The sequence below is a fragment of the Hemitrygon akajei genome, chromosome 6 (assembly GCF_048418815.1).
Source record: "Hemitrygon akajei chromosome 6, sHemAka1.3, whole genome shotgun sequence".
Classification (NCBI taxonomy): domain Eukaryota; kingdom Metazoa; phylum Chordata; class Chondrichthyes; order Myliobatiformes; family Dasyatidae; genus Hemitrygon; species Hemitrygon akajei.
The window spans coordinates 69,719,051-69,738,125 of NC_133129.1; the positions used below are offsets into that span (position 1 = coordinate 69,719,051).

General features: G+C 44.0%; 1 protein-coding gene across 1 annotated transcript in view; it reads right to left on the bottom strand.

Moving 5' to 3' along the window:
- The window catches only part of susd1 (sushi domain containing 1), a 109,574-nt gene extending 96,120 nt beyond the window's left edge, over window positions 1-13,454 (bottom strand). Inside the window, exons 1-4 of the mRNA XM_073048600.1 lie at window positions 13,298-13,454; window positions 6,758-6,937; window positions 2,975-3,154; window positions 1,632-1,811 (exon numbers count right to left, since the gene is read on the bottom strand). Of these exons, the coding sequence (XP_072904701.1) occupies window positions 1,632-1,811; window positions 2,975-3,154; window positions 6,758-6,937; window positions 13,298-13,400 (643 nt within the window). The 5' untranslated portion in view covers window positions 13,401-13,454. The remainder of the gene's footprint in view (window positions 1-1,631; window positions 1,812-2,974; window positions 3,155-6,757; window positions 6,938-13,297) is intronic.
- Window positions 13,455-19,075: the final 5,621 nt, after the last annotated feature.

Genomic DNA, 19,075 nt, shown 5'->3' on the forward strand with positions numbered 1-19,075 from the left:
TCCAGAATGCAGTCTGGGGATCTACAGTGCACATCCAGAGCCAAGGGTTTGGGAGGTGGCTGGAGCTAGGGTCCAGGCCGCAGCCTGAGTTGGGTTGGAGTCGGGAACACAAGAGGTCGGAAATGCGGGTGGGTTTGTGACTGAGCTGGGGTAGAAAGTCCTTGTACTCCTTTCAGATCCACTGGGTTCATGGAGAATTTTAATGTAATATGTAATTTTTTTTAAATTGAAGTAAAATCCAATAGTGCGGAAACTTTGCTAGACCAGCACTACCAAAATCCTAAGGATGCCAAATTATTAGATCCTCACTCCATTGTTTTTGATACAAACAGGTTGAATAACCTCAGGCAACATAAAAGGTCTTTTGAAACCATTCTAAGGAACAATGGTATTAAATTCAGTCTTCTGCCTCAACATTTATCCATTAAGAATAAATCTATCCATAAATGTTGCACTTCTATGGGATCTTACTGAATATAAATTGACTTAGATTTCTAACAGAACCATTTTTTTCACTATTATGTACTTGCTGCTTGCTGGAATTTCATTATTGCCTCAAAGTTAGTTATTCATATTTGAGAACAGGAGCATTGACAGCAAGGCCAAAATTTATTGCCCATCATCAATGACTCTTGCGAAGATGAAGGTGAGCCATCTTCTTGATCCATTGCTGTCCTTCCTCCACAGTGCTGTGGAGAGGGTTATTCAGGCATTAAACCAGTTCATGATGAAGGGACAGCAATAAACTATAAATCAGAGTCAGGATGCTGTGGGACTGACTCGGAACTGCAGTTGGTAGTGTTCCCATGCGCCTGACGCTCTTGGATTTCTTGGAGAGAGGTCATGCCCTTGGCAAGCTACATCTTCTTTTGCTTCTGTCATTGTTGCTCTTCAAACTTTCTTTCCAAAAATAAAATAATGAATGTGGAGTTTTATTGTGAAGTTATTTCTTAAGTGTAGGTAATGTTACAGAGAGGTAATGCTATAGAGAGGTAACATTACAGCTTTGTAGGACCCTGGTCAGACCCCACTTGGAGTACTGTGCTCAGTTCTGGTCGCCTCACTACAGGAAGGATGTGGAAACTGGTGCAGAAGAGATTTACAAGGATGTTGCCTGGATTGGGAAGCATGCCTTATGAGAATAGGTTGAGTGAACTCGGCCTTGGAGCGGCAGAGTAGGAGAGGTGACCTGATAGAGGTGTATAAGATGATGAGGGGCATTGATCGAGTGGATAGTCAGAAGCGTTTTCCCAGGACTGAAATCCTGGGATAAAGGTGCTTGGAAGTAGGTACAGAGGAGATGTCGGGGTAAGTTTTTTACGCAGAGATTGGTGAGTGCGTGGAATGGGCTGCCAGCGACGGCGGTGGAGGCGGATACGACAGGGTCTCTTAAGAGACTCCTGGACAGGTACATGGAGCTTAAAAAAATAGAGGGCTATGGGTAACCCTACGTAATTTCTAAAGTAAGTACATGCTCGTTACAGCATTGTGGGCTGAAGGGCCTGTATTGTGCTGTAAATTGTCTATGTTTCTATGAAAGAATAATTAGATGAGAAGATGTAGAGATGAAGCATCTTTACTTAAATGTTTGCCTGCTGTTTCAGTGGCTGTGTCATGCGTGGAGGACTAACCTTCACACTGCAGGCTTGGTCCTTCCCATTGACCCTGAGCTGAGCAGGTTAATGTGCTGTTTCCTCTCACACGCACATGGCCGGCCAGACATTGGTACTGGACTGTACTGCCATAGGTGGTATTGCTTAGAGAATAAGGTACTGTGTTCTGTAACTCTGGAGGTGAGCCACAATCAACAGCTGTGGAGACACAAATCAGATTTCCAAACTTGTGGTTAAAATTCAAAAGAGAATCTACATTTCTGGGAACTTCTTTTTCCACTTAATTTCTTAATGCTCCCAAGAGGTTCAAATATTGTGCGTGGAAAAAAACACCCCCAAGTATTATGTTACCATAGTAAAGGAATACTCAGAGTGTTTTCCTTCTCCTTGTGGCCGGCACTCCTGGTGTAGCACTGAGGGTGTGTCGCACAGTCAGAGGCATGGACTTCCAACGCAGCATTAAACTCGGGCTTCCTGCCCAGTCAGAGCAACGTAAACCAACATCAAAGTATGGTTTCAAAGAAGTAAGACATTCCCCCTGTTATACTCATCCAAAATTTCACTCAATACCCCTGTAAAAAATTGCTTGTAAATTGCAACACTATTGTCTGTGAGACCGTTTGTTCTCTACATAATTCCCCATTGCCAACATTACGACTTTTTCTACACTTCAGTATAATGTCACTGAATGTAAAGCACTTTCAGGTTGAAAGGGCTGCTCCTTCTTTTGGCTACCCTTCTGCCCCGTGCTAATGACTTCAGTTATCCAGTGCAGGGGGCTGGGGGCGGGTGGTGAGTGGTGTCAGTCAGGGGATCTCCTGGTTGGCTTATTCCTGCTCCTGTCCAAGATGACCATTCATGGGTCCAGTCACGGGGCAGCCAAGGGTTCCGTCCAAGCCAATTGTCTGCCCCTCTTCCGAGGCCCTGTGTATTACTGGAGAAGGGCTGTGTGGGATTGATGGGCACATTTAGGCTTTCTGGATCGGCTGGTTACCGCAGGGCTCGAGTGCACTCTAGATCAAGATGACAATGTCGTCATTTGAAACTGCTGGCTGAGAAGTGTGCAAATCGTGAAATATTGTAGTATTGCAACAATAAATTGTAATTACTGAATAAACCCCCTTTGAAAAATGAAAAAGAAAAGAAGCTCTTCTGATTGTCCTGGGTAATGAAAAGTTGCACATAAAGACAACCTTTGTTCTTTCTTCCATGAATTGTCTCCTTCCCAAATTAAATAAGTTTTGAATGATGGCTCGAGTGGAAGCAAAATTAATTGAGAGAAATATCACAGATTAAACAGCATTGCTCTTTTGACTTCTAATTTTGTCTGAATTTCATCTGCAATGTTCTGGAGGACTGACCTTCACACTCCAGGTTTGGTCCTTCCCACTGTCCCTGGGAAGAGCAGACTAATGCGTCATTTCCTCTCACACGCTTGTGGCCCGTGAGACACTGGTACTTCACCGTACTGCCATAGGTTGTATTATCTGGCACGCAGTGCACTGTGTTCTGTAAATCAGGGGGTGATCCACAGTCAACGGCTGAGGAGACAAAAATCACAGCTGGGATTTAAAATGCTCGCTTTCACTAAGTACCTCGAAAGAGCTGGTCGGGTCAGGCTTCTATCCCCGAGAACTATTGCAGTGGGAGAGGACTTAACTGAAACACATAGATCTTGCAGGGTTTTGACAGGATGGATATGGGAGAATGTAGAACTGGGGGGGTCACCATATAAAAAGAAAGGATTTTTATAAAAAGAAAGAAAGGGTTATCCATTTCAAAAGATAGGTGACTTTTTTTTCTCAGATGATGGTGAATTTTTGGAGCAGTCTTCCTCAAACGGAACTGGAAGCACAGACTTAGAATATTTTTAGGCAGAGCTTGGTAGATTCCTGATAGGGAAGAGGATGAAAAGTTGCGGAGATTAGTTATGTATTACTTAATTACCAGATCTATTATTTCCTGTTGACTCTGTGTTAAACTGAGCCAGTCACCATAAAACATTCTACAGGGAGGGAGACGAAGATGTAAATCAAGCTATTTCTTCACGGTGAATCCCACTCCATGAAGACTGTGTCCCTCTTTGAACTGCCACTTCCAATCAAAGGTACACCCTCCACATTGATCTTTGCTGGCCATCTTGTTTGTGTGTTTGTTTTATTGGGCTTATAAACTGTCTAGTTTGGTTTCCTGATAGATTAAAATTAGTTTGTTAAAAAAAACCACATCGTGATCATTTGGAAGGGGAGTACTTCTGTGGCACCTGCAGTGACGTGACAGAGCACTCTTCGGTCTGTCGTCGTTGGGACTGTCCAGGAGAGTTCTGGCATTCCAGGCTCTGATCTTCATACCGAGGAGCATAAGTTTCCAGTACCTGGTTTTAGGATGAGGTGACTGTTACATGCCAAATATGGCACAGGCTTCGCAGGACTGGCGCTTGATCCAGTGGCAAAGTGGGTCCAAGGCATCACAACACTAGAACAGTAAAGATCCGTCCACTGGTGGGACAGACACAGGGGCTACGTAGGGTAAAGCACCCTCACAGACAAACATACACCAACAAACAAATATACACACACCCACAAAGTTCAAAGTTTAAAGTACATTCATTATCAAAGTACGTTTACTATATGCATATCATAAATATGTGTGTGTGTGTGTGTGTGTGTGTATATATATATATATAGACAACAGAGAGAGAGAGAAACAGAAATCTACAGCACATTACAGGCCCTTCGGCCCATAATGTTCTGCTGACCATGTAACCCACTCTAGGAACTTCCTAGAATTTCCCTACCGCATAGCCCTCCATTTTCTAAGCTCCATATACCTCTCTAAGAGTCTCTTAGTAGACCTTGTATCCGTCTCTACCACAGTCGCCGGCAGTGCATTCCACACACCCACCACTCTCTGTGTAAAAAATTTGCCCCTGACATCCCCTCTGTACCTACTTCCAAGCACTTTAAAACTATGTGCTCTTGTGTCAGCCATTTCAGCCCTGGGAAAAAGCCTCTGACTATCCACACAATCAAACACGATCATCTTATACACCTCTATCAGGTCACCTCTCATTCTCTACAGCGTAGTGGTTAGCACAACGCTGTCCAGTGCCAGCAGTCCGGGGTTCAATTCCAGCCAATGCATGTGAGGAGTTTCTCTCTGTGCCCACGTGGGTTTCCTCTGGTTGCTCCAGTTTCCTTCCCCTGTCCAAAGAGGTACCGGTTGGTAGGTTAATTCATTGGAGATTGTAAATTGCCCCATGATTTGGCCAGGATTAAATCAGGGGATTGCTGAGCAGCACAGCTCGAAGGGCCGGGAGGACCTACTCCACGCTATACACCAATAAATAAAATGCAACCTTGAGAGGCTTCTTGGGGCAAAACAAAGAAACACAATAAAATTCACTGAAATCCCCACACCACAAAGACAGTCAAACAGAAAAAAACAGAATAAAGAAAAAAAACAAAAAAAAAAGAATAAATCATGCAAACTATAAAAGGTAAAGAAATAATACACAGAACATGAACCCCAGATCCCAGACACACACCCATCTCAGATCCCAGACACACACTCGTCCCAGCTCCCAGACACACACCCGTCCCAGCTCCCAGACGCACACCTGTCCCAGCTCCCAGACACACACCCATCCCAGATCCCAGACACACACCCGTCCCAGCTCCCAGACACACACCCGTCCCAGCTCCCAGACACACACCCATCCCAGCTCCCAGACACACTCCCATCCTAGCTCCCAGACACACTCCCATCCCAGATCCCAGACACACACACCTATCCCAGATCCCAGACACGCTCCCGTCCCAGCTCCCAGACACACACACCTATCCCAGATCCCAGACACACTCCCATCCCAGCTCCCAGACACACACCCATCCCAGATCCCAGTCACACACCCGTCCCAACTCCCAGACACACACCCATCCCAGATCCCAGACACACACCCGTCCCAGCTCCCAGACACACACCCATCCCAGATCCCAGACACACACCTGTCCCAGCTCCCAGACACACACCCATCCCAGATCCCAGACACACACCTGTCCCAGCTCCCAGACACACACCCATCCCAGCTCCCAGACATACTCCCATCCTAGCTCCCAGACACACTCCCATCCCAGATCCCAGACACACACCTATCCTAGATCCCAGACACACTCCCATCCTAGCTCCCAGACACACTCCCATCCCAGATCCCAGACATACACACCTATCCCAAATCCCAGACATGCTCCCGTCCCAGATCCCAGACACACACCCTTCCCAGATCCCAGACACACACCTGTCCCAGCTCCCAGACACACACCCATCCCAGATCCCAGACACACACCTGTCCCAGCTCCCAGACACACTCCCATCCCAGATCCCAGACACACACCTATCCCAGATCCCAGACACACACCTATCCTAGATCCCAGACACACTCCCATCCCAGATCCCAGACACACTCCCATCCCAGATCCCAGACACACACACCTATCCCAAATCCCAGACACGCTCCCGTCCCAGATCCCAGACACACACCTATCCTAGATCCCAGACACCCTCCCATCCCAGATCCCAGACACACTCCCATTCCAGATCCCAGACACACTCCCATCCTAGCTCCCAGACACACTCCCATCCCAGATCCCAGACACACACACCTATCCCAAATCCCAGACACGCTCCTGTCCCAGATCCCAGACACACACCTATCCTAGATCCCAGACACCCTCCCATCCCAGATCCCAGACACACTCCCATTCCAGATCCCAGACACACACCTATCCTAGATCCCAGACACACTCCCATCCCAGATCCCAGACACGCTCCCATCCCAGATCCCAGACACGCTCCTATCCCAGATCCCAGACATGCTCCCATCCCAGATCCCAGACACACTCCCATCCCAGATCCCAGACACGCTCCCATTCCACTCCCAAACGTGTTCCTGCTTTCTGGGGTTGTGAGAAAACTGTGCCTTCCACATCTTTCTTTCCAAAATTGCCTTTCTTCAGTCTTCCTTTTTAAATGAGAAATGTTTGCTGGGTTTCACACAGAAGCTTGACGCAAGCAGCAGAAATATTACAACCATTCCTGGGTTGTTATTCACCGGACCGATTACTGAAACGTTGCGGTGGACTGACCTTGACACTCCAGCTTTGGCCCTTCCCACTGACCCTGGGCAGAGCAGAGCAATGAGCTGTTCCCTGCCACACGTACATAGCCATCCACACAGTGATATTTCACTGTACTGCCATAGGTCGTGTTCCCCGGTAGGTAACTCGCTATGTTCGGTAACGCTGGGGGAGAGCCGCAATTGACAGCTGAGAGAAATACAAAATCACAAAGTAAGGCAATTTCTATTCACAAAGTTAAATTTAAAATTAAATGCTGTTCTATCTCGTCCTCTGCATTTATCTTTATAACATTCCCTGTCAACCTTCTATTAGCATGTGGTGAATGATATTTGAGCGTCACGTCCTGACTAGCATTACTGAGTGAGCGCTGCACTGCGGGGGATACAGTCTTATGGATGAGGTGTTAACCTAAGGTACCACCTGCCGTCTCATGTGACAATAAAAAACTTGAGATTCAGATTCAAATTATTTATCACAACTACATCGAAACATACAGTGACATGCGTCATTTGCATTAGCAACCAGAGCACCCAAGGGTGTGCTGGGGGCAGCCCGCAAGTGTCGCCATGTATTCCAGTGCCAACCTAACATTCCCACAATGTTCTGCAGAACAGCACAAGCAACACCAAAAAAAACAACATACTGTATCAAAACAAGATAACAACAAAACACACACAAAGATGTAAAAAATTGTTGTGAGAATGCTATTTTCCTTTCTTCTTTTCAGTTCAACAGGAGACAGAAATATAGGAAAACCTACGGCACAATACAGGCCCTTCGGCCCACAAAGCTGTGCCGAACATGTCCTTACTTTAGAAATTACCTAGTGTACCCGTCCAGGAGTCTCTAAAAAGACCCTATCGTATCCGCTTCCACCAGCGTCACCAGTAGCCCATTCCACGCACTCACCACTCTCTGCGTAAAAATCTTACCCCTGACATCTCCTCTGTACCTGCTTCCAAGCACCTTAAAACTGTGCCCTCTCGTGCTAGCCATTTCAGCCCTGGGAAAAAGCCTCTGCCTATCCACATGATCAATGCCTCTCATTATCTTATACACCTCTATAAGGTCACCTCTCATCCTTCGTCGCTCCAAGGAGAAAAGGCCGAGTTCACTCAACCTTATCTTATAAGTCATTCTCCCCAATCCAGGCAACATCCTTGTAAATCTCCTCTGCACCCTTTCTATGGCTTCCACAACCTTCCTGCAGTGAGGCGACCAGAACAGAGTACAGTACTCCAAGTGGGGTCTGACCAGGGTCCTATATAGCTGCGACATTACCTCTTGGCTCCTAAACTCAGTCCCATGATTGATGAAGGCCAATGCACCGCATCCTTTCTTAATCAGAGTCAACATGCACAGCAGTTTTGAGTGTCCTGTGGTCTCGGACCCCAAGATCCCTCTGATCCTCCACACTGCCAAGAGTCTTATCATTAATACTATATTCTGCCATTATATTTGACATACCAAAATAAACCACTTCACACTTCTCTGGGTTGAACTCCATCTGCCACTTCTCAGCCTAGTTTTGCATCCTATCAATGTCCCACTGTAACCTCTGATAGCCCTCCACACTATTCACAACACCTTCAACCTTTATGTCATCAGCAAATTTACTAACCCATTCCTCCACTTCTTCATTCAGATCACTTATAAAAATCAGAAAGAGTAGGGGTCCTAGAACAGATCCCTGAGGCACACAACTGGTCACCGACCTCCATGCAGAATATGTCCCGTCTTCAACCACTCTTTCCCTTCTGTGGGCAAGCCAGTTCTGGATCTAAAAAGCAATGTCTCCTTGGATCCCATGCCTCCTTACTTTCTCAATAAGCCTTGCATGGGGTACCTTATCAAATGCCTTGCTGAAATCCATATACACTACATCTACTGCTCTACCTTCATCAATGTGTTTAGTCACATCCTCAAAAAATCCAATCAGTCTCGTAAGGCACGACCTGCCTTTGCCAAAGCCATGCTGACTATTCCTAATCATATTATGCCTCTCCAAACATTCATAGATCCTGCCTGTCAGGATCTTCTCCATCAACTTACCAACTACTGAAGTAAGACTCACTGTTCTATAATTTCCTGGGCTATCTCTACTCCCTTTCTTGAATACGGGAACAACATCTGCAATCCTCCATTCCTCCAGAACCTCTCCCGTCCCCATTAAAGATGCAAAGATAATTGACAGAGGCACAGCAATCTGTTACAAATAAAACATGGGTTTATATCTAAGTGAAGTAGAAGAGATCTCCTGGAGTCCTACCCGAATTTCACGGGGTTAGGCACTGGTAGCAAAAGGTTTAAAAAGAAGTATACTATCACACACTCTCAAAGGGACAGCAAGAGAAATCCACAGTTAGAAAAGTAATATTGGGAGGCACAGTGGCGCATCTAGTAGTCACTGCCTCACAAACCAGAAGCCAGGTTCAAACCTAACTCCAGGTGCTGTCAAAGTTCTAAGTTCAAAGTACAAACGCTTGTGAATTTATTATCAAAGTACATATACAACCCTGAGATTCGTTTTTGTGGGCATTCGCAGTAAATATACAGGAATCGCAATAGAATCAATGGAAGACCCTCACACAACAGGATGGACAAACAACTAACGTGAGGGAGGAAGGGAGGAAAGGAGGGAAGGAAGAAAATCAATCAATCAGCAATAAATATCAAGAACCTAGGAAGAAGAGTTCTTGAAGGTGAGCCCATAGGTTGTGGGAACAGTTCAGTGATGGGGTGAGTGAAGTTCATTGGTTGATAGTCAATGCTGACTCGGTGAGGTGAAGGATCTGCTTCTGTACCACTTCTCCCTCTGACCGTATGTTACACGGATAGAGTACTGTTGGAAAGCACAGTACAAACAGGCAGCTTTTCTTTAATGAGTTTCACTCTCAATGTAAAAGTAAGGATAAGGAACTGAGATTGTAGGAGGAAGTGTTTGGAATGAAATTATTACTCTAAGTTAAAGAGGATTACTAAGGAGCTTAATCTAAGAATAATTTACAGTGGCCTGCTCCTTCTGTTCTTTGTGGGAAATCAAGGACATTTCTTCAACCCTGGGACTTCGCATGGAGGAACAGTTTCCTACTGCCCCCTTTGGATACGGTTAGCATGGAGCAACCACAATGGACATGGTGAACAGGACATTTAGGCAGGTGGTCACACCACAAGCAGCAGGCAGAAAAAGGACGGCTGACCATCTGGCGGAGTGGTGGGGGCAGTCGGTCCTCTGCTGCCGTACCCCTCTCAAACAGGTAAATTGCTTTGGACACTGTGTGGGGGGGGGGGTGAGGTGGAAGTGACCTCCCTGGGGAACGGACCACGTTGCTTAGCTGCACAGGAGGGGAGGTAAAGACTGGAAGATCGATGGTGCAAAGTGATTCCGTTATAAAGAGAGAAAGGTGTTTCGGAGGCTGCAAATGAAACTCCAGGATGGTACATTTTCCATCCAGTTTTAGGATCAAAATGTCTCTGAATAGATTCAGGACATGCAAAGTCATGGAGCCATAATGGAGAGAGCAAAACTCTTTGGCCCACTGAGATTGCACTGACTAACAAGCATCCATTTAAACTAATCCCACTTTTCTCCCCAAGTTCCAAGTTCTAGCTTATCGTTGTCCTAGGCAGAAATAGACAGGCATAAATACACATATAGATACCACAGAAATTAGCTTTTTTGAAGCAGCAGCACAGTATATTACAAACACAAGTTAACTTAAGTTACACATGTCAATTCACCCCAAATTCCGTCACTCACTTCTGCACTACGGGTCATTTGCAGTGGGCACATATCTTGCGCTGTTGGAGAAAACTGGAGTGTTTAGGGGCCACACGGCCAGTCAGAGGGAGAACATAGCTCCACATTAACAGCTCAGAATTGAATTCAGGATGCTGCTTTAAGGAATCAAGTCCTACTAAATGCGTCATTGTGCCATCCAATATGGAGAGGGATGTGGGGCAGATATCAGCTGTTGTGCATATCAGAACCAACAGCTCCTGCAGAAAATGAAATGGGGCCCTGCTATGTGAATTTGAGGAGTGAGCAGTTAAAATAAAAGTGACCTCAAGTGCAGAAACTTCAGAAATGATTTCCTGCCCCACACTGTCATGGATTTAGGAACAAGAGGTGGACTAGAGGAGTGACTGAAGGGAAGGTCATGAGAGAGAGGTTTAGATTCCAGGCATTGTGATCACTCCTAGGGAAGGTACAAGTTGGGCAGGTTACACCTCGGAGAACTTTTGCTGGTGCTGTTGGGGACATTTTAAACCTAAATGGCAGAGAGACAGGAAACTGAGTGAAGAGGAAGCAAGGTAAAACACAAGTTAGGGAAGAAAAACGAAATGTGGTTGGCATAGAATCCAAGGGCAAAGAACAAACAGGGCCACATTGAAAAACAATTCTAAAAAAGCTAAGAATGTTAAAAAGATAAGCTCAAGGTTAGTGTGATGCACAGAGCAGTTCATAATAAAATGGATGAATTTATTGGGAAAATAATATAAATATGATTGCAGAAACAATGTGATAGAGTGAGCAATGATGCCAATCCCAGGCTATTCACTGTTTAGGAAAGAGGGACAGGAGGTAACTAGCTTTTGCTTGTAAAATAGGAAGCCAATGCAACGGCAAGGAGTGAAACAAGCTCAAAAAGCTACATTGGTGGATCTAAAAAAAACAAAGGGGTAGCAAAAGTTAGTATAGGTTGTATATAACCCCCCCCCCCCCCCACCCACCCAAGGATTCATGATTATGTAGGGCAGGGGCGGCAAACCTTTATGAGAACTTGTGTTCAAATAGGCAATATTCTTCTGAAAAAATTCTCTTACGACCCATTGTATCTCTTCTATGTAGAAACTATCATTGATCAGTGCATCAGTAACAATAATTATGGACTTTTTGAGGAAAAATTATGAGTCCTGGTGTTTACTTATATGCAGTCATTAGTTTACTATTAGTAAAAGTATTATAGAAGCAGATTGAAGCATTTTAGAAAACACATTCAAAAATTATTAATATTAATCTTTTAAAGACAATTGAAAAGTGGCATCATTCTAAATAATATTGTCATTGTGCTTCAGAAATAGGACTCTAAACAAGCTGTAAAGGGTAAACACAATTTTAAAGTATCTCACCAACAAACTTAAATAACGTAACTTTGCTGATATAAATAAAATACTTCTATTGCACAAAGACTTCATGAAGTCACTAAATTACATAGAGTATTCACTGTTATTATCACTGAATATCTAGTGTGCACTCACAAAACAAGAGAAGAAAAAATATAAACAGAGCGAAGCCAATGCCAACTGACCCAACCATTCACCATCCAAATACTGATGTGTACACCAGGTCCGGGAGGATTTCAACATGTATCATCAATGCCAAGTGTTCATGCATCTGTCTAGCTGGCACCAAGCCAGTTTGGGATGCTTATTCTGAAAACATCTCACTGCTCTCGAGTGGTAAAGAACCATTTGCTGTTTCATTTGCTGCAGTAAAGATTATCATTATGGGTGGGGATTGAAGAATGCGGGGTGCCACAGCATGCCACATGCCAACAAAACTTTCGTGCGTGCCATCTCGGTCACGGGTGTCATGGTTATCATTAAATAGAAAACCAAAGATGTGTGTGGACTTTAATAATTTTGGGTGACTTAATTCCTCACTTGGGCCATCCAAATTAGCAATAGTACTGTTGTGGAGGAGTGCGTTCATGCTGCCTTTTAGACCAATTTGAAACAGGTTATCCTACACTAGGTATTATGTAATGAAAGAGGAGTAATTTTGTGGTACAGCCTTTTTGCCTTTGGCCAAGCGTAACCATAATATGAAGTTGGAGAGGGAGAGTGTTCATTCCAAGACTAGCGTCCTGTATCTAAATAAAGAAAGCTATGAAGGTATGATAGAGAGGGAAACATTACCAAATGGATGACAGCAGAAAGACAGTTGCTGGCATTTAAAGAGGACATGAATGAGGTATGTGAATTATTCAGTCCAGTCTGGTGTAAAGATAAATGCTGATACATCACAGGGAGCCTATTATACATAACTCACGGCTACATTTCACAAATTTCCACAATGTCAACACATCCAAGATGAGGTATGCTTGTACTGACTGTGATACCTTTAATCATAAATGACAGTACGTGATAGCGTAGTGTTTAGCACAACACTTTACAGAGCCAGTGATCCAGGTTCAATTCTTCACCACAACTACAAACACACTTCAGTGTCAATACACAAGTAGTATCTGCAGGAGAAACTCAGTGAGTCAGGCAGCATCTGTAGAGGTAAATAGGCAGATGAAGTTTCAGGTCTAGATCCTTCATCCAGACTGAAAGACAGTTGGGGATGGTTAGTAGTATCTAACTGAGTGTATTTCCTCCAACTAATTGGATGCACCAAATCAGACACCCTGTCTATCTGAATACGTGCCTGATTCTATTTCAATAGATAAAGTGTGAGAAATAACCCCACGCTTTATCTATTGAGATAGAATCAGGTACTTTAGTTACATTTAGACCGTTTGTTCTAAGAGCACCAACCTTTGCACTCCAGCTTTTGTCCTTCCCACTGACCCTGGGCAGAGCAGACTAACGTAGTGTTTCCTCCTGCATACACGTAGCCAGCCAGACACCTGTACGTCATGGTGCTGCCGTAAGTTGTGTTCTCTGACGGAAGTTGCACCGTGTTCTCCAAAACTGGTGGTGACCCACAGTCAATGACTGAAGAGACACAAAAAATGAGTTAGTAAAGACCACTTAACTGCATTACATCAACAAATTCTTGGTAGAATCTGAGGGGAGGAGTTTACTTCCCAGCAAAGTGTCTCTTACAGTTGTTTACCCACCAATCCATTTTGATAGCTGCTTCACAGTTTTAATACTCATTTCACCATTTGGGTGAACATTCTTTTATGTGCTGTCAAAACACTGGAAACATTTTATAAATTCTCAGGGACAAAGATGACATTTATACTGCTCACATCATATGATCTGCTTTGGTGATGACTCATGGGTAACCCCTGACCTCTGAGTCGGATGCAACACAGGTTCAAGTTGCACTTGAACACGAAATCATGGCTGACACTCTGCCTCAGTCCTGAAAGAAGACTGCATTGTTGGAGGCTTCATTGTAAGAGATGGTAAACCAAGGGCTTGTCTGCACCCTCCACAGGACAAAGAGATCCCACGACCCTACTTCAAGGAAGAGCAGAGGATATCTCCCAATGTACTGGATGATGGGCACAAGAACATTTCCAAACAGATTACCTGGGGACCATTACACCACTAATTGCTGGGCTCAAATTAAGTATTGTGTTTTCTATTGGTACTGCTTCTGGTTTATTATTGCCGCCTGCACTGAGATATAGTGAAAAAACTTTTATTTTGCATGCAATCCAAGCAGATCCTGCCGTGCATAATAATCGAGATAGTAAATGTGTTGTTTTGTGTGTACATAATAAAGAACTTTGATCTGGGCAGTTCACCCAGAACCGGAAGTGATGTTGGTGCACTGGTGAGCTGGTCACATGCACTCGTGTCAGGTGTCAGGATGCTGGAAGTCCAAAGCAATACACGCACAAAATGCTGGGGGAACTCAGCAGGTCTACTTGACTATCTATGGAAATTAATAGATAGTTGACATTGCAGGCCGAGACCCTTCTTCAGGACTGAGAATGAAGGGGGAAGATGCCAGAATAAAAAGGTGGGGGAGGGGAAGGAGGCTGGCTGAAAGGTGATAGGTGAAGCCAGCTGGATGGAAAAGGTAAAGGGCTGGAGAAGAAGAAATCTGACAGGAGAGGGGAGTGGACCATAGAGTAACGGATGGAAGAGCGGACCCAGGGGGCAGTGATAGGCAGGTGAGAAGAGGAGAAAGGTCAGAGAGGGGAATAGAGGTCGGGTGGGGGGAGGGCATTTGTTTACCAAAAGGAGAAATCAATATTCATTCCAGCTGGTTGGAGGTGGGAATGGGAATTAAAACGTTTGGCCTCCAGGAATTCCCGTGTGTGGCAGATGATGCGGAGGTGCTCAACAAAGCGGTCCCCCGATTTGCAATGGGTCTCACCAGTGTAGAGGAGGCTGCGTCTGGAGCACCAGACGCCATATGGACGACTCCAGATTCGCAGGTGGATTGGAAGGATCCTCGCCAATGTAGAGGGGACCACAGCAGGAGCCTTGCCTATGTAGCTGTATAGTGTACCTATCTCCTTTCTACAAACCGCCATGAATACAGAGGCAACCCTGCAACGTGACTTACACAAAGCTGTAGCACTGAAGTAATTTGGATTACTGACCTTCACACTCCAGGTGCTGTCCTTCCCAATGGCCCAGAATGGAGCATACTAAGCTGGTGTTTCCTGTCACATTCTTATAGCCATGAGCACACTGATAGGTTACCATATTTCCATAGGTTGTGTTAACTGGGGGATACCACAATGCATTCCGTAAAATTGGAGGTGTTCCACAGTCAATAGCTAGGGAGACACAAAGTTATTTTGTTCTGTTATTTGCACATATTTAATAGAAGATGTGTGATATCATAGTCACAGAGAGATAGATCATGGAAGTAGACCTATTGGTCCATTCAGTCTGCACTGACCATCAACCACACATTTACACCAATTCCATGTTAATCCTCTATTTTGTATTCTGACTGAATTCTCATAAATTTACCTAGATTCTATGACTCAACTACACATTTGGATTTTAGATTTCCAGCATCTGCAGCTTTTTTCGCTTTGCTCTATGCCAGCCAGCTCTTTGAAAACTATCAACTCAATCCATTCCACAGCAATCTTCCCACAGATTTTCTCTTTCAAGTACTTATCTGGTTTGCTTTGTCAGTTCTCTTGGGATCTGCTTCCACCTTCCTTTGCTGCACAGCGCTGTAGATCACAACAGCTCAGGCTTCACATCATCTCACCTCCGCCTTGTAAATTACCTCTAATCATCTCTACTACGTATAACCTGAGCAACACATACAAACTGCTGGAGGAACTCAGCAGGCCAGGCATTTCCGGCCAAGACCCTTCAGCAGGACTGGTTCATAGTCAATGAAGAGACGCAAATTGGAAAATAGGAAGTTCTGTAAAAGGTGATTGGGGAGTTGGTTAGCCCACCCAGGGCACCTCCAGCATTTTTTCTGTGTTGCCCAACATTTTTCTCTCTTTTTTTTGCTTTATTTTTGTACTACTTATTTTATGTTTTTCTAAACATAGATGTAGTGGCACACAAAAATGCTGGAGGAACTCAGCAGGACAGGCAGCATCTATGGAAAGGAATAAACAGTCAACATTTTGGGCTGAGACCCTTCATCAGGACTGGAAAGGAAGGGGGAAGATGCAGAATAAAAAGATGGGGGAGGGGAAGGAGGATAGCTAGAAGCTGACGTGAAGCCAGTGTGTAGGAAAGGTAAAGGGCTGGAGAGGAAAGAATCTGATAGGAGGAGAAGTGGAGCAAAGAAGGAAGGGAGGAGGAGGGGACCTAGGGGGATGTGATAGGCAGGTGAGAAGAGGTAAGAGGCCAGAGGGGGAATTTTACTTAACGGACGGAGATATTGTTATTCATGCCATCAGTTTGGAGCTTCCCAGATGGAATATAAGGTTTTGCTCCTCCACCCTGAGGGTGACCACTTCTTGGCATAGACCAACATGTCGGAACAGGAACGGGAATTGGAATTGAAATGTTTGGCCACGGGGAAGTTCCACTTTAGGTGGATGGGGCGGAGGTGCTCGACGTGGATTCGGGTTAATTGGGCCGTCAGTTAAACAGGGCAGCTACTCTTCTAGGACAACTCTTACAGAACAAAAGTTAATTGAGAAAATAGATGAGGTTCCCTTCATTTATTTGGGATGCTATGCTGCTTAATCGGGGCAGAATTCTGTTACCGGTTTTGAACTAGCATTGGTTGCGTGAACTTGTGTGGTTGTTAGTCACTACACCATGCTTGGACAGAACAGTTTCTAAATAGCATCGCTTGAGTGTGCTTGTATTCGAAGAGCAGTGACTTTTGTCACTGATAGTTGGTGAGAAATAAGCAGTTTTACTCACCGTAGTTTCAAGCTTACAGGCTTAGAGGTGCCAGATTCGGCCAGAAGTAAAATTGTAATTATTTCATTACTTCAACAAGTTAGGAACTATGAAGAATTTGGAAGTATTGACAATCATCTTGAATGTTACAATGAAAATGAAGATTTTGAGGATGCAATCATTGAAGGCATTGTTGAGGGCAGTCCATTATCTGCACTAAGTGTCTGCACTAACTTTGTTCATTTACAGTCAATGAAAAGAAAACACAGCATACACTGGATGTATTCCTCTGCCAATAGCAATTACAAACTAATACTAATAATGATTAGGAACCAATACCAGTTTTATTGTACTCTAGTAATACTTGTAGTGTTCTAAATTGATTGGTATTATATTTAAATACATGAATTTTTACTCGGTTAAACAGTAGTTTGTCTTTTTATACCTTTTTAACTATTTCCATGAAACTTCAGCTATCTGTGACAGCTGCTTAATTGGTCCAAGATGTACAAATCCTGATGTGTTTCAATTCACCAGAATCCACTGAACTTCCTATTGTAATATATGTTTTTTTTTAAAATTATGTATTGCAATGGACTGTGGCCACAAAACAGTAAGTTTCTTGACATTTGCCAATAATATTAAACCTGATTCTGATTCATCAAACCAAGTGCTCTCAGGTTGCTGGTAGATTTGGGAGAGGTGCACAAATTCTTTGGAGGAAGCTGTAGAAAAGGCAGGGAAGATTGATCTTTTCCCTAGATTTTATGGATATGAAAGGCATTGATAGGGTAAATGTAGAGAAAATAGCTTCCTAACGTGACCCTTATAACCATAATCAAACAATGTAAACTGATTCTATATTGGTTGGTGGCTATCTTCTGTCTTATTTTGAGAAGCTAAGGTTGTACCCTCATATTGATAAGGAGCTAGATTAGAAGACCACACGTCATCCTCCTCAGCCACTGCATACCAAGTGAATTTAATCTCAAATTACTACATGGACATGAAAGATCTAGTGATGAGAAAATTGCTGAAGGCAGATATTCCATGTACTATATAAAATTTCCTATGTAGAGAGGCAAAAATGTATGTTGTGTAGAAATTGCCAAACACTATCTTAAGATTGCTATTGTTGAAGTTTCTTTAAATTTGCAGCAATACTCCAGCAATTCAGCTCCTCCAACTTGCATTCCAGTGGACTTTGTTTTCTCACTTGGTAAATCTAAACATAAATTCACATCACAGAATATGAGACCAGTTGAATACCTGTGCAATGTGTTCCATCATTAGGGATGAATGAACTCATATTGTTGGATGGTTTGTATCCTTCATTACATGTACAATAGTAGCTGCCATGGGTGTTATTACAAGCAGCATGTAACCCGCAGATCTTCCCAGATCCGAACTGACATTCATCTTTATCTACGAAAAAAAATTACAAAAATGTGAATCAGTCATCAAGTATTGGAGAAACATCCATTACAACAGTGGGAATGCTACATCCAATCATAGATGGCGGTGGATAAATCAACAGGAGGCTGGGACTCCAAGGACATTCTCAGCCTCCACAATAACAAGAGAAGAACATCAGTGCCAAAAAGCTGGTTTGAACACACGCAACCATCTTCAGTCAAACACTTTCTCCCCGGATCCTCACTATTACAGAACCATGTGATTAATAAAAACAGATGTGATCAAATGGTTACAGTAATGGCAATAAGACCAGACAAGAGCCAAGCTGAAATACTGAAGCACTGCACTCCAAACAAGCTGCGTCTTCACTCAAGCTGTTCCACAGGCATCAATGGGCAATCTGGAAGGATTCCCAGGTATGTCTGATGACAAATGCTTGTCACACTGGATGTAGACAGAGTGTCCAGTGGCTGAAGAGTCTAGAGCAAGGGTTCCCAACATGGAGTTCATGGACCCCTCAGTCTATGGTAGGGGTCCATGGCATAAAAAAGGTTGGGAACCCATGGTCTAGAGCTAAGGGTTAGAATATCTTAGAATGGGATGAGGAGCTGTTTCTTCACCCAAAACACGATAAATCTTCAGAATTTCCTATACTAAAAGCATGAAAGCTCAGTCATTGAGTCCATTCAAAAGAAAGATCAATAGATTTCTGGATATTAAGGAAATCAAAGGAGAAGAGATAGTACAGGGCCATGGGCAGCCACCATTGTGATGAACAATCACACAGGATCAAAGACTACATGAACTCCTATCTGTTATGTTCTTGTGGAAAAGGAAAAGTGGTGAAATAGAATTTAAGGGGATATACAGATGCGA